At 37.5% G+C, this 21,253-nt stretch overlaps 1 protein-coding gene across 3 annotated transcripts in view; it reads left to right on the top strand.

The window, feature by feature from the left end:
• SEPTIN12 (septin 12) overlaps positions 1-21,253 on the top strand; it is a 387,862-nt gene that overhangs the window by 72,622 nt on the left and 293,987 nt on the right. The window contains exon 1 of one of the 3 annotated variants that reach the window (XM_053694545.1): positions 19,554-19,627. The exons of the other annotated variants lie outside the window; for them this stretch is intronic. Coding sequence (XP_053550520.1) covers positions 19,588-19,627 — 40 coding nt within the window. The 5' untranslated portion in view covers positions 19,554-19,587. Of the gene's footprint in view, positions 1-19,553; positions 19,628-21,253 lie in introns of those variants that run through there. 3 annotated transcript variants of the gene reach the window in all.

The raw sequence follows: 21,253 nt of genomic DNA, 5'->3' as shown, positions 1-21,253 counted from the left end.
GTAAAGGAGCTACTTGTAAACAATTTGAAACACACCAGCAGGTAAAATGAATCATTAGGAACAATTTAAAGGGGAAAACATTTTTTGGTGAACTGTCCCTTTAATATATGAAGCAGTGTAAGCATTGAGAAACCTGAAAAGTGCTGACTTTACAACAGCATGACCACCGCCACACCACTCCCAGATGACTCCCACACACTCTGCAATCTCGGCAAAAATGGCCATTTCACAGGCATTCTCAGGTCCGCTCACGGCCGCTCACTGGTCCACCTCTCATCCTCACTCTCCGCCTCCGTTTTCATGACAATCTGAAGTTTGATTCCCCCCCCCCAAAAAAAATTGCGTACTCTCAGTATTTTAAAACCGCAGCGATTTAATTGCGGTTTAAAACTGCATCCGCGATTAATCATGCAGCCCTAACAGACACAACACAGTTCCACCGGTAAATACGTCCTCTGAGTGCTAGGTACCTGGGTACTTGTCCAATATAAGTAAAGTAGAATCAAGTAAAAAGATCAAAGTCCCACTTGGAAAAGAGGTCCCAAGACACAACAGAGGCGCCACTGGCTGTGGCAAAAAAAAACAGTCTTCGTCCTTAAAGTGATGGTAAATCCTAGTGTTTCACATTTACCATTGTAACAAATAAAGGGACTTTCAGTCATGAAGTATAAAATAATTCATGCTGAACGTTCTTTTACTTGTTTGAAGCGTTTGCCGCGCTAAGCACCTCAGGCAGCCCACGGCAGAGTGCTATTTTGCTGAGAGGTGATGTTTCCACCTCTTAGCTGCAAATTCTCCATAACCCTTTACTTTACTGCCCCTTTAAAAGACCACTAAATACAGTAAAATTGAATAATTGACACAATAGAAAGACAATGCAATATTTTCTGCCAAATTTCAAAGTTAATCCAATTTCCCTCCCCCTGTATCATGTGGCAGCCTTCAGCCAATCACAGAATTAATATACATATATACTGTGCACTTTTGCACTTACTTAGTAGGAGCCGGAGCCTCAGAAAGTGTGCATATAAAAAGACACTGCACGATTTGATAATGGAAGTATATTGAAATAGTTTTTTTCAGATTGCATGTTTTTTTTTTTTAATCATGAAACTTTAATTTTGACTTTAGTGGTCCTTTAAAACTACGCCATATGCTCTTGAAAGATCATGGTACTCTGCACTTTCAGGTGCCTAAATGCCACTGGCGCCCCAAAAACTGGCCCCGGCACCAATATTTTTAGGTCCCTCTAACAGGGTTTGTCTTAAAGGGACACTGAACCCAATTTTTCTTCTTTTGTGATTCAGATAGAGCATGACATTTTAAGCAACTTTCTAATTAACTCCTATTTTCAAATTGTTTTCATTCTCTTGGTATCTTTATTCGAAATGCAAGAATGTAAGTTTAGATGCCGGCTCATTTTTGGTGAACAAACTGGGTTGTTCTTGCTGATTAGTGGATTAATTCAACCACCAATAAACAAGTGCTTTCCATGGTTCTGAACCAAAAAATAGCTTAGATTACTTATTTTTCAAATAAAGAAAGCAAGAGAACGAAGAAAAATTGATAATAGGTGTAAATTAGAAAGTTGCTTAAAATTGCATGCTCTATCTGAATCACGGAAGAAAAAAATTTGGGTTCATTGTCCCTTTAAGTTTGTAGCCCAGGGGTTAAGTCACATGCCCAGGCTTTCCCGCTCACTAACTATACATAGGCTCACAAGCCATGGCCAGAGGACAGCAGGGGACATTGCGAGTGAGCAGGAGTCAGTCCCAGGATCTGACAACAGGCAGAGCGAGACCCAGCAGGCCGCCCTCAGCCCTGTGTTGTGGTTTATAGCGGCCCATGAGGCAGCATGTCAGGTGATATTGGGTAAAGGTGTCTGCAGGGGGCCCTAGATTAAACAGTTAGGGTTTTTTACTGGTGATACTACAGCATGAAGTAGCCTGCTCCCTCCAATAGCTATAGGACAAAACAGTTTGGAAAATGTTAAATCTGTGGCCTCCAGTTTGAACTTCCTATTGTTGAGTAGGGATGGGCGAATGCGTTTCTATTCGAATGTTAGAACGAATGTTATTGTAGAAATTTGATTTTCATAATTGAATGTTGATAAGAACGAATATTCTTAAAAATTCTTTAATCGAATATTATTTACAGTTTTCTAATCTAATTTTCGAATTTCAATGTTCATATTTAGATCAAATGTCATACATTTCAAATTTCAAATGTAACATTTGATTTAACAAATACTATTCAGAAGTTCAATAGTTCATGTGGTAGGGAATTTAAATTGACTCATAATAGATAAGTTTCTATTTCGAATATTGCATAATTCAAATATTACATTTAAAGAAAGAATTATAAATACTATTACAAATATATCAATTTGAATATTGCATAATTTGAATCAAATTATTAGAAAATTAGGATAGAATATTACATTTAAAGAAAACATCAGAAATGCTATTACATTAAACATATGTTAGAATGTTGTAAAAACATTCAAAATTCAAAATAAACGAATGTGTTAAAATTTGTTTCATTTTTCGAATGTTGCAAAACATTCGCACATCCCTACTGTTCAGTTAGCTCAGAATGAAAAGTATGAAGTGGTCCTGGCAAATAAATGACTACATGCTAGTAGTGTATCATTGAGGGAAAATGAATGAGGAATGATTTATTAAAGCGATTTATTTTAATAATGAACTTGTTATTTTCTGTCTCAGAACACATGGAGGTGTATTGTAAATGTGATTCGTCAGCACATGACAAGGGCAGAATTAAGATCAATCTTGACTGCACTAATTTCACACATTGAGGGTGTAACAGTTCGACCCTATACTTTTGAGCAGGACACATTGGGACATTATTTAGGTGATGGTTTTCATTGCTGTAGGGTGAGCCTGGTTGAACTTGGATTAGCATAAGACCATGGTGCAAGATACGATTTTGTGTTGAGGACTCCGACCTGAATAATTTAAAGAGGTGCGATTGCTGCAGAAAGTTTTTCCTTGAACAGGATGGTTTATGCCAAATATAATCTTTTCAGCACGTTTATTGATTGTGGTTAGTGTTGCCAGTTATCCAGTATTCAAGTGGACAGTCCAGTATTTTAACAGACTGTCTAGTAAAATCTTCAGCAAATTTTTTTTTTTCTTTTTAAGTCTATGGGTTTTAATTAAAAGTAAAAGGCATCCTATTCCTCAATGCATAACAAATATAGAGCAGCCAATAACAGTGTTCCCTCTAAGAACACATTTTGTGAGTTGCCCAGCATTGAAACAGTTAATAAGGGAGCTAAACCTTGAGGTCTGCGTTTTGTAGTGTTTTATCAGAGCCGCAAATATTCTTGTGCAAATCTAGATCTCAGTGTGTTGTACTTTCAGAAGAATATTTGCGAATCCGAAAAGACGAATGCGGCTTGCAACACAAATGCACATACATATTGCTAACTGCAGGGTGTGGTTCCCTAATTAACTGTTTAACTTCTGGTCTGCTCACAAAATGTGGTCTTAGAGGGAACACTGGCCAATGGGGTCAAATTACTACTGTTTGTTTGTGGCGCCGCAGCTGAAGAGGTAAATTAGTTTATTTGTATGGCACTGGCAGCCATAGGGTAAAAGGACTGCTCAATTGTTTAAATTATACATGGTTGGATCAAGAGTGGGGGCTTTTGGGAGGGAGCATTGTCTGACCCCAGCTACCACACTGTCCAGTGTTTTTTTGGGGGGGCAGCTGGCAACCCTAATGGTGGTACAGCATCAGCGTGTCATAGTGATACAATTTCCTTTGCTAGCTAAGGGGAAGCTTAGGGCTAGATTTATTAAATCTGAGGCGTACAGGGGCGCGTATACGCGCCCCTGTACGCCTCAGCTCGCCTGTGGCGGGGCGAAAATACCCACAGGTATTCGGCAATGCACACGAGCGCAATTTTGCGCTCGCGTGCAATCCCGTCCCCTGCCCGCGCACAGCCAATCACGCGCGGGCAGGAGCTGTCAATCTCCTTGGTTTGACTAGACTGAGGAGATTGAATTTTGCCAGATTAGAGGTGGCGAAGGCGCTCAGGAAGCAGCGGTCTGGTGACCGCTACTTGATAAATGGCGGCGAGCAAATTCTTGAGAGAACTTGCTGCCGTAAGGGCTTAATAAATCTAGCCCTTAGTGTGCGCATTGTGTTTGTGGGAGGATGACTAGCTTGGCAATGTTGGGTTTTTCATTGGGAACAAGAGCTTTGGTTTATTGGTAAAATAATTGCAGTGACATGACTTATGCATAACCTCCTGTTAATATGTTGTTGTTTTTATATTTATTTTTTGTAAAGGGTTAACTCTTGTTCAGTTAAAGGGATACTAAAGTCAAAATTAAACTTACATCATTTATATAGATCATGCAGTGTCAGATGTGCTTCATTCTCTTCATATTCTTTGTTGAAGGAGCAACAATGCACTAAACACATCTGGTGAGCCAATGACAAGAGTCATATTTGTGAGCAACCAATTACCAGCTAACTCCAAGCAGGGTAATGCTGCTCGTGAGTCTACCTAGGTTTTCTCTTCAAGAGAACTAAGTAAATTTGATAACAGAAGTTAATTGGAAAGTTGTGTAAAATTGCATGGGAACTATGAGTGTTTAATTTTGACTTTACTGTCTTTCTGTGCATCAGTGCGTTACTACTCTGTTTATATTACTACTAGTCCTAAAGCCCGTTTACCCGGGCCATTTTTTGCAGTACAGCGGTCCCACCCCTTGCTCTCTCTCTCCCCCTCTCTTTTGCGCTCTCTCCCCCTCTCTTTTGAGCTCTCTCCCCCTCTCTTTTGCGCTCTCTCTCGCTCCACCTCTCTTTTGCTCTCTCTCTCCCCCCTCTGTTTTGCTCTCTCTCTCCCCCCTCTCTTTTGGTCTCTCTCGCCCTCTCTTTTGCACTCTCCCTCTCTTTTGCACTCTCTCTCCCCCTCTCTTTTGTGCTCTCTCTCGCTCCACCTCTCTTTTGCTCTCTCTCTCTCCCCCCTCTCTTTTGCTCCCTCTCTCCCCCCTCTCTTTTGCTCCCTCTCTCCCCCTCTCTTTTGCTTTCTCTCCCCCTCTCTTTTGCGCTCTCTCTCCCCCCCTCTTTTGCGTTCTCTCTCCCCCCCTCTCTTTTGCGCTCTCTCTCTCTCCCCCCTCTGTTTTGCACTCTCTCTCTCCCCCCTCTCTTTTGCGCTCTCTCGCTCCCCTTTTTTTGTGCTCTCTCTCATCCCTCTCTTTTGCTTTTTCTCTCCATCCCTGTCTTTTGCTCTCTCTCTCCCCCCTCTCTTTTGCTCTCTCCCCCTCTCTATTGCTCTGTCTCTCTCCCCTCTCTTTTGCTCTGTCTCCCCTCTCTTTTTCTCTCTCTCTCCATCCCTCTCTTTTGCTCTCTCTCTCCCCCTCTCTAATGCTCTCTACCCCCCCTCTCTAATGCTCTCTCTCCCCCCTCTCTTTTTTTCTCTCTCTCACTCTCTTTTTCTCTCTCTCCCCCTCTCTATTGCTCTCTCTCCCCATCTCTTTTGCTCTCTCTCTTCCCCCTATTTTGCTGTTTCCCCTCTCTTTTGCTCTCTCTCCCCCCTCTCTTTTGCTCTTTCCCCTTTTTTTTGCTCTCTCTCCATCCCTCTCTTTTGCTCTCTCTCTTCCCATCTATTTTGCTCTCTCTCTTCCCCTCTCTATTGCTCTCTCTCCCCGACCATGCCCGGTCACGCCTGGCCCCGCCCATGGTCCCGTCTGGCCACGCCCACTTTCGCCCCACCACCGCAAACAGCATGTCAGGTAAGACCAGGTGTGTTTGTCCTTGTGCTGTCTCTACTGCGCATGACAGCTTCGGACAAACACGCTTGGCCTTTTATATTATAGGATGTGTGTGCATGTGAATCTGAGTGTTTGCTGACTATATATATTAGTATGTGTGTGCATGTCAATCTGAGTGTTTGCTCACTGTATATATTAGTATGTGTGTGCATGTCAATCTGAGTGTTTGCGCACTATATATATATTAGTATGTGTGTGCATGTCAATCTGAGTGTTTGCTCACTATATTGGTATTAGGGTGACCACATATCCAAACTGCCATTCAGCGACGCCCCGCCCCCAATAAAAAAAGGTGATTTTGATTATTAACCAATATCTGTCTAACATACCTGGTGGCGATTGTGGTGAGTGGCTCAGTCTGACTGTACAGCACACTCTCTCCTCGCCGGCTCGGTTCTAGAGTCCAGTCCAAGTCCAACTGTGACGAGGGCAGGCAGGGGCACTTATCTCCACGGTCTCGACTCCACCATCCACGGTGACGGCGTTATATAGTGCACAGTACACTAGAGCCGTGTGGCGGCAGAACCAAAATGATGACCATCATTAATTTCATATCCGGATTCCGGAAGAGGCTCCCTCATAATTGACCAGTACTGGTGGGCGGCGCCTCTGGTCTCTTGAGTCTGACCCCCTGGGATGTTGTCTTCTTGTCTAGTCTCTTAATCAGCGATGCGGGAAGCCGGCAACAACAACAAGCCAGAGTCTCAGTGAGAGTGAGTCAATCCGACGCTGCACGGGTGTGCTGTGACGTCACTGCTGTCAGTTTCACTTCCGTTACGGGAGTCCGGGACATTTAATGAAGGTACCCGGGATCGGGGACAAACCTTTAAAATGCGGGACTGTCCCGGGCAATACGGGACATGTGGTCACCCTAATTAGTATGTGTGTGCATGTAAATCTGAGTGTTTGCTCATTATTTATATTAGTATGTGTGTGCATGTAAATCTGAGTGTTTGCTCATTATTTATATTAGTATGTGTGTGCATGTGAATCTGAGTGTTTGCTTACTATATATACTAGTATGTGTTTGCATGTAAATCTGAATGTTTGCTCACTAAATATACACACACATTCACACACATACTAATATAAATAATCAGCAAACACTCAGATTCACATGCACACACATACTAATATATATATATATATATATATATATATATCAGTATGTGTGTGCATGTGAATCTGAGTGTTTGCTTACTATATATACTAGTATGTGTGTGCATGTGAATCTGAGTGCTCTATATTAGTATGTGTGTGCATGTGAATCTGAGTGTTTGCTTACTATATATACTAGTATGTGTGTGCATGTGAATCTGAGTGCTCTATATTAGTATGTGTGTGCATGTGAATCTGAGTGTTTGCTCACTTTTTATATTAGTATATGTGTGCATGTGAATCTGAGTGTTTGCTCACTATATTAGTGTGCCATACCTGGCAATCACCTGGCAATTTGCAGAACATTTATTTTTCCTTGGTTTATTTATTAGTTTGTCTATAGTAGACCAGGCACCATTCAAATGTCACACTAGAAGATTTTACAGTATATCTGGATTTCTCAGGTCCCATCTCCCTACACTTTGTTCCAGTTTCTATTTTTGTATACTCGGTACATTAACACATACTTGTTACCATTGTTTAGTCCCAAACAGGGACAAATGGTGTGTATGGTGGTGGTGGTGGGGGGGAGTAGAGTAGGCCTGCATCATCAATTTGCCCCTGCAACAGAGCCACTAAAAATAAAGGAACATCTCACACTTTTATGTCTACCATAAATAAAGGAAAAATACAGGCATATCTGGAATATGAATTACACCAGGGTTTTCTATGTGTGTCTCCTTGAACTGCAGCCCATTGTAGATTGTGCTAACAAAATAATAGTGTTCTGTAATATTACAACTATTTCAATATAGATCTTTTTTTTGTTGTTGTTGCAAAGCAGTGCCTAACTTCTCATATATGATATATACATTATTTTAATGTATTTTTAATAGTATTGAACAGACAATCCCTTGTGGCTCTGGGGCCACAAAACTTGGTCCTGAATTAGCATGATCCCTCAGTCACATGCCCGTCCGTATGGGTTTGTTTGTCCATTGTACGTAGTGTGTCATTGTGTGCACTGTTTACTGGATTTAGTTTGCACCTGTGTCATTAACTAAAAATGTATATTGCCTACAAAGGCAAAGTTTCCATTGGTCTTGTTAATCTGGCCGTCAGTAAGGTGTTAAAATAGTTGTTGATAAAAATAGAACAATACAGCCATATAAAAAGCTGGCAGATGTTCATTTTGTGCTAACAATCTATGACAGCAGCTTTTTTTCACCTCCCCTTTATTTCCATAGGAGCTAAAAAAAAAAAGATAGTTTGATCACAGTTTACATTGTGCTTTTTAACAACTATCAGCTTGTCATATTTTGTTGTTAATGGTCTAAAATTTTTAACAGCCTCGCCTAGGTGTAAAGGGTTAAAATGTCCTTTACAACTGGTATTTAAAATGGGAAGCACATTCAAGAATTATAAATAAACACACCTCCCATATTCAATAAAATCATATGAATAATTAAGAATTGTGCAGACTAATAAATATGAATTATACAAGTATATATCTCTATCTGTCTGTCTATCTGTCTATCTATTTATCTATCTATCTATCTATCTATCTATCTATCTATCTATCTATCTATCTATCATAATTAGCCAGCGACCCAGCACTCCAACCAGTCCGGTGTTGCTATAACCTGGGTGCTATCATCAGTTGCAATACTTATAATCCTTCTCATGGGAGGGCACTCACAGGATTTAAACTCAATTCATGTTTATTTCAAAATATTTTAATGATAATAGATAAAATGTCAAAGTTTCGGCCCTTCATTGGGACTTTCTCAAGACAAAATGTAACGTGTGTTAAAAAATTACAATAATCACTTGGTGAATAAATATGTGACAATAAAAAGTGATAAACTAAATAATACACAAATATTTTTTTTTTTTGCAATAGTAATATATAAGGATATGGGTGGTTAATAGGAGTCCTCCTCAATTCCAGTGTTTGAAGTGATTCAAGTGGTTTCTTGCCTCAAAAACAAAATAAGAAATACATGGTGCAATACAATTAGGTTAAAAAGAGATATTATCTTCACATTAGTAGTTCCACCAATGGGTTACTCACACTTTCTTGAGCCCACCAGTCTCTAGGTACAGACGCACTCCCGGTTTTATACTGCCAGGTAACCAGTATGTACCAATTGCAAACCGCTGCTTCAGGTAAAAAGTAATTTATTAAAATACATAAAATCGTTAAAAGCCACAAATATGTACAGTCACTCGGGTATCAAACCACTAGCAGAGCTTTAAGTGGGAGAGATAACTTATCCTTTGCTTGGGTGGAATAAAATAGCATACCACACCGGCTTAGCTAGCTCCCCCTGGGTAAGTAGTAGTCTCTCGATACCTGTCCTGGCGACCTTGCTTGTAAACAGCGTATAGTGGCGTTTAAAGTTATCTCTCCCACTTAAAGCTCTGCTAGTCGTTTGATACCCGAGTGACTGTACATTTAGACGTATATATCTTTGGCTTTTAACAATTTTAAGTATTTTAATAAATTACTTTTTACCTGAAGCAGCGGTTTGCGATTGGTATATACTGGTTACCTGGCAGTATAAAACCGGGTGTGCGCCTGTACCTAGAACCTGGTGGGCTCAAGAAAGTGTGAGTAACCCCTTGGTGGGGCTACTAATGTGAAGATAATATCTCTTTTTAAACAAATTGTATTGCACCATATTTTTCTTATTTTGTTTTTGAGGCAAGAAACCACTTGAATCACTTTAAATACTGGAATTGATGAGGAGGACTCCTATTAATCACCTTATATATTACTATTGCAAAAAAATTTTTTATTTGTGTATTATTTAGTTTATCACTTTTTATTGTCACAAAATGTTAAGTGGCCATCAGAGGAAAAGGTTTCATAGCAGCATTTCAGCCATTCTCCCGAAAAGCAGGCCTTGTCCGCCTATCCGGGAGAGCGCCTGAAATGCCGCTGTGAAGCCTTTTCCTCTGATGGCCACGTAACATTTTGTCTTGAGAAAGGCCCAATGAAGGGCTGAAACGTCGGCATTTGATCTATTCTCATTAAAATATTTTGAAATAAACATGGATTGAGTTTAAATCCTGTGAGTCCCCTCCCATTAATATATATGATATATATATATATGTGTGTGTGTGTGTTACTTAACAACTTTAGTACATATTTAAAAAATATATATGCATGTGTATTGCCACGGGGTCGATCACAAAAACTAGTGCTTTACACCAATGTACCCCTAACAGGCCAGGTTTTCATTATAGCTGAACAAGAGCGCAAGTGAAATAATCAACTGATGGGGAGAGCAGATTAGTAACCATGGTTACTGATCAGCGGATTATTTCACCTGTGCTCTAGTACAGCTAGAAAACCTGGCCAGTTGGGTGTACTTTACACCATCTAATTAGAGTTGCTAAGCAACATACTCTAAGCCCCCCCCCCCCCCCAAAAAAAAAGCTTGCTACTGGTATAGTGTGCCAGAGGAAGCAGCACACAATGGGGTGCAAATATCTCCTTAAAGGGACAATGTAAGCATTTCAAACATTTGTTTCCAGATCCTTTGAATCCTATATTCTACTTCTTTTTTTGCACATTAGTGACTCTTGTATAGTTGTCCCTAATTGTCCACAGCAGAAGAGATAAGTGAAACCTATGATCATGACGCCAATTGCTTTATAGAAACAAAACTTTACACCTTTTTCTTCAATATTTAAATACAGGGTATAATTCTAAACCTAAATGTACTTACTATTTTCAGGATAAGCTTTGCTTTGAATATATAATTATGTCTAGCATTTATTTAGTTTTTAAAGTCCCTTTAACTGCTGACCTTTTAATTATGTCTTGGTGAGTGAGGGTTTTTTGCACTGTGTGTATATACTACATGTATCTGCATGTATAGCAGTTTGTTTATCTGCTATGTACAATGACAGGCCTGCGTGTGTTTGCTCAATGTGTACATTAATGTGCCTGCACGCTTGTCAGTGTTTGTGCACAGTTTACATGAATGTGTCTGCAAGCGTATCATTTTGTACACTGTACTGCATTATGTGTCTGAATGTGCCATTGTATTTGTGCACTCTTTATATTGGGTCTCCCATGGGTGTTGGAGACCATAAAATTGTGTTTATATGGTGGGGGGGTCATCAACAGTGTGGGGTAAAAAAACACAGAGAAAGAAACAGAGAAATAGATTGATAGAAAACAACTGGGAACTGCCACATATATGCCTAAGGGACTAAGATCTTGCTCATATACTTTATTTATGTCCAGCTATGCAGAGACTGCACCAGACCTGCCAACCTTCAAAACTAATTCATAGTGTGCCCTCATTAGCATATCCAATGATGTCACAGATAATGCTGTCACATTCTATTATAGTATACAAATTGTTCTTCTCTATACATACCCTCTCTTTTTTTATTTGCAATTTGGTTTTAGTGACGTTTCTTAAAACATTTGTGATTTATATTGTTAGTTTTTATTTTTAGGAATAAATGATTCAGTAACAAAGTATATATAAATATTTTTATGAAAAAATAATCCCATGATTTTGAGTATTTGTAAGCATATTTATTCTTATGCTTAAAGCAGGGCTTGACAAACCCATGAGCCTGGGAGCCACTGGGTCCTAGAATTTTACCCCTGGCACCTAACTTTTTGGGTTATTCTCCATCTCCATATATCTATATACGAATACAACTGTCTGGCTATTAAAAATATGCCTGGCTCCTAAATATTTTTACTGGCTCCTAATTTTTAAACAGATTTGTCAAGCGCTTGGCTTAAAGGGACATTCATCAGTTTAAATTTGTGATATACAATGTTTAAAAAAAAACTTATTTATTTTGACCTCATTTTTTTCTGTAAATTGATGGTTCTCCCAGTTTCACTAAGTTTCTGTAAAGTAAGAGAGGCCTTCATGTTGGAACCTCCTTATCTATCTCTTCTGCTGAGGACAACTGGGGACAGCTATAAAAAAAAGCAATACAACAGCATGTGCAAACATGGCTATGTGTAAACCCCGTTAAATAGTTACTTTATTAATACTACGTGCCACACATCTTTGTTTGCATACTCTCCTTTATTGCTTTCAAAATGGCGCAAATTGCTGTAGACATTTGATTTGTACATTTTGGCCTCAATAGGAAGCTTTAGTACAAGCACAATTTTTACACAAAAGCTAGCGCTTAAAGGGACAGGAAACCCCAAAATTGTATTTCATGATTTGGATAGAACATACAATTTCAATCAACTTTCCAATTTACTTCTATTAACAAATTTGCTTCATACTTTTGTTATATTTTGCTGAAGTAACAGCACTGTGCTACTGGCAGCTAGCTGAACACATCTATTTAGCCAATCACAAGAGACAAATATGGCACCAATCAGCAGCTAGTTCCCACTAGTGTAGGATATGTGCATATTCTTTTCCAGCAAGGGATACCAAGAGAACAAAGCACACTTGAAAGTATAACTCAATTTAAAGGGACACTGAACCCAAATTTTTTCTTTCGTGATTCAGATAGAGCATGAAATTTTAAGCATCTTTCTAATTTACTCCTATTATCAAATTTTCATAATTCTCTTGGTATCTTTATTTGAAATGCAAGAATGTAAGTTTAAATGCTGGCCCATTTTTGGTGAACAACCTAGGTTGTCCTTGCTGATTGGTGGATAAATTCATCCACCAATCAAAAACTGCTGTCCAGAGTTCTGAACCAAGAAAAAAGCTTAGATGCCTTCTTTTTCAAATAAAGATATCAAGAGAATGAAGAAATATTGATAATAGGAGTAAATTAGAAAGTTGCTTAAAATGGCATGCGCTATCTAAATCACAAAAGAAAAAAAGTGGGTTCAGTGTCCCTTTAAAAGTGTATTAAAATGACATGCTCTATCTGAATCATGCAAGTTAATTTTGACTTTCCTATCCCTTTAATGCATTTTTAAAGGAATGTAAAATGTTACTATATATTTGATGTATTTTTTGCCAATATATTATTTCTAACTCCTATTTATGTTTTAGCATCTTGTGTAATTGGACAGATTTTAAGAAATGCTAAGAACATGATTGGCATAGAACAAGCAGACATTTCTCCTAAAACTGCCTGCTTCAAACTTAGACAGGAGGCAACAATAATAAAAATACTTTACTCACAAGCGTTTGATCACTAAATTTAGGTGACCAATTGTTTCAAGTGGAATAATACCATGTTAGTCTACAGGCTGGTTTGTCATTATAGCCAAGAGGGACATCAAAGGTCCTGTTTTAACACCAGTGTGACAAGGGAATTGGGACAAAGGTTTGGCTATTAGTTGGGAAAGCTTACTCCAGAAACATCCAAGTTTTTCGTTTGTAGTACAAGCAAATTGAAGTGGCTCCTAACTCTGACAAAATGATTTCATTCTAAGCCAGCCAATCAAAGTTTATTGTTGATAATGTGTGGAAGCCAAGTGGTTTTCAAAAGTGAGAAGGGTGTGGAAATTGCTGGGCAAATGCTCACAAGACATGCCCTAGACAAATCATTCTTTTTTTCTGAAGAACAGATAGTTCCTGAGAACACAGATACAAAAATAAAAAGTTTTTAGCAGTTTTAAAATGTACAAAATTAACTAAAAAACTTTGCACTTTATTAAAGGGGCTCTAAAGTCCATATTAAACCTTCATTATTCCGATAGAGCATGTGAATTTAAGAAATTTTCCAATTTGCGTGTGCTGTCTTTTTATATACATACATTCTGAGGCACATGTGCAAGAGTTTACAGTGTATACATTTATGAGTCTGCAATTGGCTGATGACTGTCACATGGCACAGTGGGCGGAGAAATTAAAACAAAAATGTACAGATAATTTAAAATTCAGAGTAGGTGCTGCTGCATTGTCTTTTTATAGTGTGTTTGTGGATTATGCAATTCTCCTGTATTTAATGATCATTTAAAGGGACACTGAACCCAAATTTTTTCTTTCATGATTCAGATAGAGAATGCAATTTTAAGCAACTTTCTAATTTACTCCTATTATCATTTTTTCTTTGTTCGCTTGCTATCTTTATTTGAAGAAGGCATCTAAACTTTTTTTTTTTCCAGACCCTGGACAGCACTTTTTTATTGGTGGATGAATTTATCCACCAATCAGCAAGAACAACCCAGTTTGTTCACCAAAAATGGGCCGGCATCTAAACTTATATTCTTGCATTTCAAATAAAGATACCAAGAGAAAGAAGAAAATTTGATAATAGGTGTAAATTAGAAAGTTGCTTAAAATGTCATGCTCTATCTGAATCAGGAAAGAAAAAATTTGGGTTCAGTGTCCCTTTAATAATACATTATATTTATAAAGGGTAGACTGACCTGCTCTATGTACTCTGGATTCTCTAGGGGACTAGAAAAAGCCAAATTTTCAGACACCTTACAGGAAAAGCAAGTGAAACCTACTAATTGTGCAGTGCATGTCAGTGTGCTTTTGAGATTAATTTTGACTATAATATCTCATTAATGAACGTCTGGAACAAAAAAGAAAACACTGTGGCTTTATACTGAAGTCCAAACTTCTTTGATTGGCTTTACATTAACTTAATTGTAAAAATAAAGTGATACTAAACCCAATTTTGTTTTCTTTTATGATTTTTATAGAACATTACATTTTAAGCAACTTTCTAATTTACTCCTATTATATTTTTTTTCTTCTTTCTCTTTGTTTCTTTATTTAAAAAAGCAGGAATGAAAGTTTAAGAGCCCGGCCCATATTTGGTTCATCACTCTGGATAGCGCTTGCTGATTGGTGGCTACATTTAGACACCAATCAGAAAGGAGCTGAACCTAAAATGGGCCATCTCCTAAGCTTTCATTTCTGCTTTTCAAATAAAGATACCAAGAGAATGAAGAAAATTTAATAACAGAAGTAAATTAGAAAGTTGCTTAAAATTGCATGCTTTATCTGAATCATGAAAGAAAAAAAATTGGGTTTAATATCCCTTTAAAGAAAAAAATAGGAGAAAAGATCTGGATTAATTGTACAGCAACATTGTTTTGTAAAAGCTATGATAAAAACACACATCTTAAAGGGACATGGAACCCAAAATGTTTCTGTCATGATTCAGATAGAGCTTAATTGTTTAGAATTTTAAAAAACTTTTCACTTTAATTCTATTATCTAATTTGCTTCCTTTGTTGAAAATCATATGTAGGTAGGCTCAGGAGCAGCAATGCATTGTTCAGAGCTAGTTACTGATTGGTGGCTGCTTATATATGAATACTGTCATTGGTTCACCTGTTCAGTTAGCTCACTGTATTGCATTGCTGCTTCTTCAATAAAGGATACAGAGAGAGTAAAGCAAATTTTATAATAGAAGTAAATTTAAAAAGGTGTTTACAATTGCATGTTCTATCTAAATCATGATAGAAAGATTTGGGGTTTCATGTCTCTTTAAGGACTGAAACCACTGCTATCGGAATTATGAAAGGTTAATTTTGACTTCAATTTTTTTAAACCATTAACAGAAATAAGCAAATAAAAAATATGAGAAAAAATATATATAAATACATTTCAGACTTCCTCACAGAGGCCTATAACCTTTTAAGTTTAGTATAATAGCAAGGTTCTTTGTCTAACCACTTGGTTGTTTCTTATGTTATTGTGAGAAACAAAGTGTCAGTCCAAAGGCACAGGTGAAAAGTGTTAACAAACGCGCTATATATGCAAAAGCATTATAAATGCTGTAGACTCTCTCTTTGAAAAAAAGGAATCCATGTTCAGAGACTAGACTCGTTTTTAATCTTATGCAACCAATCAATTGATCAGATCTAGTCAGGCCAATTCCCAAATCTTTTGTAACTAGTGCAAAGTATTGTCCTATTTTTGTTAATTCAAAAAAATAAATTCATACTTCGATAACATTTAAAATGCTGAACTAGTTTCAGTGTATGGACTTTTCATTTGAACATAAAGGGACAGTGTACACTAATTTTCATATAATTGCATGTAATAGACACTACTATAAAGAATAATATGCACAGATACTGATATAAAAATCCAGTATAAAACCTTTTTAAAAACTTGCCTAGAAGCTCCCAGTTTAGCGCTGATGATGAGGTTAGGCTGGGACACCCAGTGAAAGGGGCTGATAAAACAACAAGAGCAGACACTGCACCCTCCCCCCCCCCCTTCCCTGAATATGAAAAGGCAGATACCATAAACAGGAGCCAGCAGGAATCTGTAGACTTCAGTCTACATCTGACACTGTGGGGCTTGGTTAGATGTCTGAAAATCAGCACAATGTTATTAAAAAATAAGCAAAACTATACATTGTTATAAAAACACCGCCAGATGTGCTATATAAATGGATCATCTACAAAACATTTATGCAAAGAAAAATCTAGTGCACAATGTTCCTTTAAACTATAGCTGCCCAGTAACAGAAAGTCTTTCTGCGGATTGTAAATGATCATATTGGTTTTCATATACAAAGAAGTGCCCATAACTGAAGATCACAGGCGCTGCAGGGCAGCACTGAACTCTTGTTTGGGAAGGTCATTGGCTGTGAAAGTTGCTGCTCCAGGGCAGGATTAGCCACAGATTCTGATGCTCTATACTTGCCATAATGACATCTAAACTCACCAAGGCATCAGACACCAAGGAATGTGTGACTGACCCTATGGCAGGGTCAGCAGAAACATGAGATAGCCACTTTGCAAGGTTACTTCATTCTCTGCCACAAACCATGTTGCACTTTATAAGCACCGTGCCATAATTAAAGGGTCATTAAAGTCAATTTTTATATATATATGTAAATTATTTATCAAATATTAAGCTCTGTATTGGATAAAACTTGCTTACAGTATAAATATTTTATATGTATTTACAGCAGTAATTTGCATAGCAAAATTAGCATGGTTTTGCTATTTCAGAGCAGTTCAGTGACACCTTAAAGGGACATGAAACTTCACATATTTATTTCATGATTTAGATAGAACATACAATTTTAAACAACTTTCCAGGTTAGTTCCATTACTACATTTGTTTCATTCTCTTGGTATCGTTTGTTGAAGGAGCAGCAATGCACAACTGGTTTTTAACTGAACACATGAGTGAGCCAATGACAATCGGTATATATATGCAGCCACCAATCAGCAGCTAGAACCTAGGCTCTTTGCTGCTCATGAGCTTTCCTAGATAAACCTTTCAGCAAAGGATAACAAGAGAAGGAAGCAAATTAAATAATAAAAGTAAATTGGAAAGTTGTTTAATATTGTTCTGTCTGAATCATGAAAGAAAAACATTGGGTTTCATGTCCCTTTAAAACTTGGTGCTAGAGGCTGCATGTGCTCCTGCGCTGATCTAAGCAATCTCTATATAGTGTGTACATCAGCTATAAAATGGGCAATAAAGATTAATCATTTACATATATAGTATATTGTGTGTATCCAGAGCTTTCAATTTTAAAATTAGTCACACATTTTGGAGCCCTGTTCACCCTGTTTCTAATAATGGAGTTGATCCCGATCCCATAGAAACGTTTATCTAATGAATTATCTTACAAAAATCTCCATAGACTCTAATGGCACTTTTCTGTCACATGATTAGATACATTTTTTTTCCAGGACTGTGATTAACCTGATTGTCTGGGTTCCATTTATAGGGACAGTAAAGTCATAATTAGACATTCATGTTTTAGACCAGGTGGGCAATTACCAACCCTCCAGATGTTATGGACTACATCTCCCATGATGCTTTGCCTGCATTATGATGGAAAGAGCATTATGGGAGATGTAGTCCATAACATCTGTAGGGCCGATAGTTGCCCACACCTGTTTTAGACAGACCATACAATTTAAACAACTTTCCAACTGACTTCTACTATTTAATTAGTTTCCTTCCCTTCTTATCCTTTACTGAAAGGTTTATATAGGTAAGCTCATGAGCAGAAAAGAACCTAGGTTCTAGCTGCTTATTGGTGGCTGCATATACAGTATATACTGATTGTCATTGGCTCACCCATGTGCTCAGTTAGAAACCAGTAGTGATGATTGAAGTAAACTGGAAAATTGTTTAAAATTGTACGTTCTACCTAAATCATGAAAGAAAATGTTTGTGTTTCATGTCCCTTTAATTAAACCTGTGTGTGCCTAAAATGTGTCAAACTCTGCCAAAACCTTGTCATCAGATTGCCTAGCCCCCAACCAAACAGGCTCCATCATCATTTCACATGGCCCCCTTCTTTTTAGACCACCACATTTATGAGTAGAAAATGTTGTGAGGCCATAAGCCTCACAAATAAGCATTTCATTGCAATATATATGCACATATGGAAAACATTTAAAGGGACATGAAACTCAAAATCTTTCTTTCATGAATTAGGTAGAACATACAATTTTAAACAACATTTCGGTTTACTTCTATTATCAAACTTGCTTCATTCTAGTGTTATCCTTTGTTGAAGGAGCAACAATACACTACTGTGAGATAGCTGAACACATTGGGTGAGCCAAAAACAAGAAGCATATATTGGCAGTCACCAATCAGCAGATAGCTCCAAATACTACTCCTGAGCCCTCCTTATTCTTTCACTTCTACCCTATAACATTTGTTCATTGTCTCTCCCTTCATTTAAAGGGACAGTCTAGTCAAAATTAAACTCTCATGATTCAGATAAAGCATGTCATTTTAAACAACTTCCCAATTTACTTTTATCATCAAATTTGCTTTGTTATCTTGGCATTCTTTGTTGAAAGCTAAACCTAGGTAGGCTCATATGCTAATTTCTAAGCTCTTGAAGGCTGCCTCTTATCTCAGTGCATTTTGACAGTTTTTTCACAGCTGGACAGCGCTAGTTAGTGTGTTCTATATAGATAACATGGTGCTCACTTCCCTTGAGTTACTTATGAGAGGGCACTGATTGGCTAAAATGAGATGAAATGTCTGTCAAAAGAACTGTGATAAGGGGGCAGTCTGTAGAGGCTTAGATACAAGGTTATCACAGAAGTAAAATGTATTTTAAAGGGATACTAAACCCAAAAATGTTATTTCATAATTCAGATAGAGCAGGCAATTTTAAACAACTTTCTAATTTACTCCTATTATCAATTTTTCTTTGTTCTCTTGCTATCTTTATTTGAAAAAGAAGGCATCTAAGCTAAGGAGCCAGCCAATTTGTGGTTCAGAACCCTGGACAGCATTTATCCACCAATCAGCAAGGACAACCCAGGTTGTGAACCAAAGATGAGCCGACTTCTAAACTTACATTATTGCTTTTCAAATAAAGATAGAAAGAGAATGAAGAAAATTGATAATAGGAGTAAATGAGAAAGTTGCTTAAAAATGCATTCTCTATCTGAATCATGAAAAATTAAATTTGGGTTCAGTGTCAGTGTAATATAACCGTGTTGGTTATGCAAAACTGGTGAATGGGTAATAAATTGATTATCTTTTTAAACAATACAAATTCTGGAGTAGACTGTCCCTTTAATTGTATTCAGTATATCTATCTAATTCAGGATCTCCCAGGACTTTGTTTCACACGGTTTCATCTCCACTCTCTCATACTCGTCTTGGGATGGAAAGTGGATGTTATCAGTTTTTCTTCTGCTTTTTAGACGGAACTAAAGGTTTTCAATGTTCCCACTGTAGATAGTTTGATTACTTTCCCTCTGGCTAATCTTTTTGTGCCCCACTGCAAAACTGGAATGAAATAGATGATGATAACATCTTCAGTCTGTCTCTCTGTGTCCGGGGGTGAGTCTCAGTGAATGCCTGCTTGCAGCTTTCTGATATGCCTCTTGTCTTTGTAGTCCCTATTTTTCTATATTTGTGTATATTAGTGTGTTATGATGTGCACGTGTAACTGTAAGATATTCATTTGTCTGGTGTCTGAAAATTTCCTACACTTCAGTCTTCACTTCCCTCTGTCACGCTTGAAAGACTCTGTATATTTTTACTGTTCTTGTTGTTGAACTATTTGTCTCTACTATTTATTGCCCGTGTCTCTCACTTCGATTTGCAAAGCAGTGTTATCTTGTATGGATTAGAACAGAAGAGTAGATAAAGCATTCACATTATCACTTCTACTAGTTCTTTCTATTTAAAGAAAAATTAAAATTAACCAATTTAACCAATTTTCTTTATAATCTTGGTATCCTTTGTTAAAAAGCATAGCTAGGTAGACTGAAAATCTGCAGTTTACACACACATGCACACATAGACACTCATACACATGTGCACACACACACACATACATACTTACACACATACAGTACATACACACACACACACATTTATACTTCCACATGCATACATACTCACCGTACACACACTTTTTTACTTACACATGCAAACATATACAATCATACACATGTGTACACACTCTTTCACATGTGCACATAAACACTCATACACATCTGCACACACATACCTACATACACCCACACATACATTCATACACAGACATACATACTATACATACATACACACACACATTTATACTTACACATGCATACATATACAATCACATACACACTCATACACATGTGCACACATGCACACACATACCTTCATACACAAGTGCACACATGCACACACATACCTACATACACTCACACTTACGTTTATACACACATATACATACTATACATACACACACACATATTTATACTTACGCATGCACACACACATACCTACATACACTCACAAATACATTCATACACATACATACTATATGTTTATATACTATATATATATATATATATATATATATATATATATATATATACATATTTATACTTACACATGCATACATACACACTCATACACATGCACACACATACCTACATACACTCACACATACATACATTCCTTCACACACACACACACACACTATATATATATATATATATATATATATACATACACACACGCATATATTTTACTTACACATGCATACATACACACTCATACAAATGTGTTCACATAGATACACACACACACACGTTAATATATACTCAAACATACATAAAATACATACACACACATACACCATTAGAAATTGATGAATGAAAATGAGTGTTTAAGCTGCTATTGGTGTAACTACCTGAATTTAACCAGGATTTTTTCTCTATGTCTAACTCCTTTGTGGGGTTTAAGCACACAGTTCTAGGGTGAGTAAAAAAAAGGCATGCTATAACAAATGAGAACATGCTATTTCTTCTGTTAAGTGTGATCAGTCCACGGGTCATCATTACTTCTGGGATATTACTCCTCCCCAACAGGAAGTGCAAGAGGATTCACCCAGCAGAGCTGCATATAGCTCCTCCCCTCTACGTCACTCCCAGTCATTCTCTTGCACCCAACGACTAGATAGGATGT

This window comes from Bombina bombina, chromosome 11 (genome assembly GCF_027579735.1).
Source record: "Bombina bombina isolate aBomBom1 chromosome 11, aBomBom1.pri, whole genome shotgun sequence".
NCBI classification, from domain to species: Eukaryota; Metazoa; Chordata; class Amphibia; order Anura; family Bombinatoridae; genus Bombina; species Bombina bombina.
Note: the sequence above shows the minus strand (reverse complement) of the source record. Positions and strands in the feature narration are given on the sequence as shown.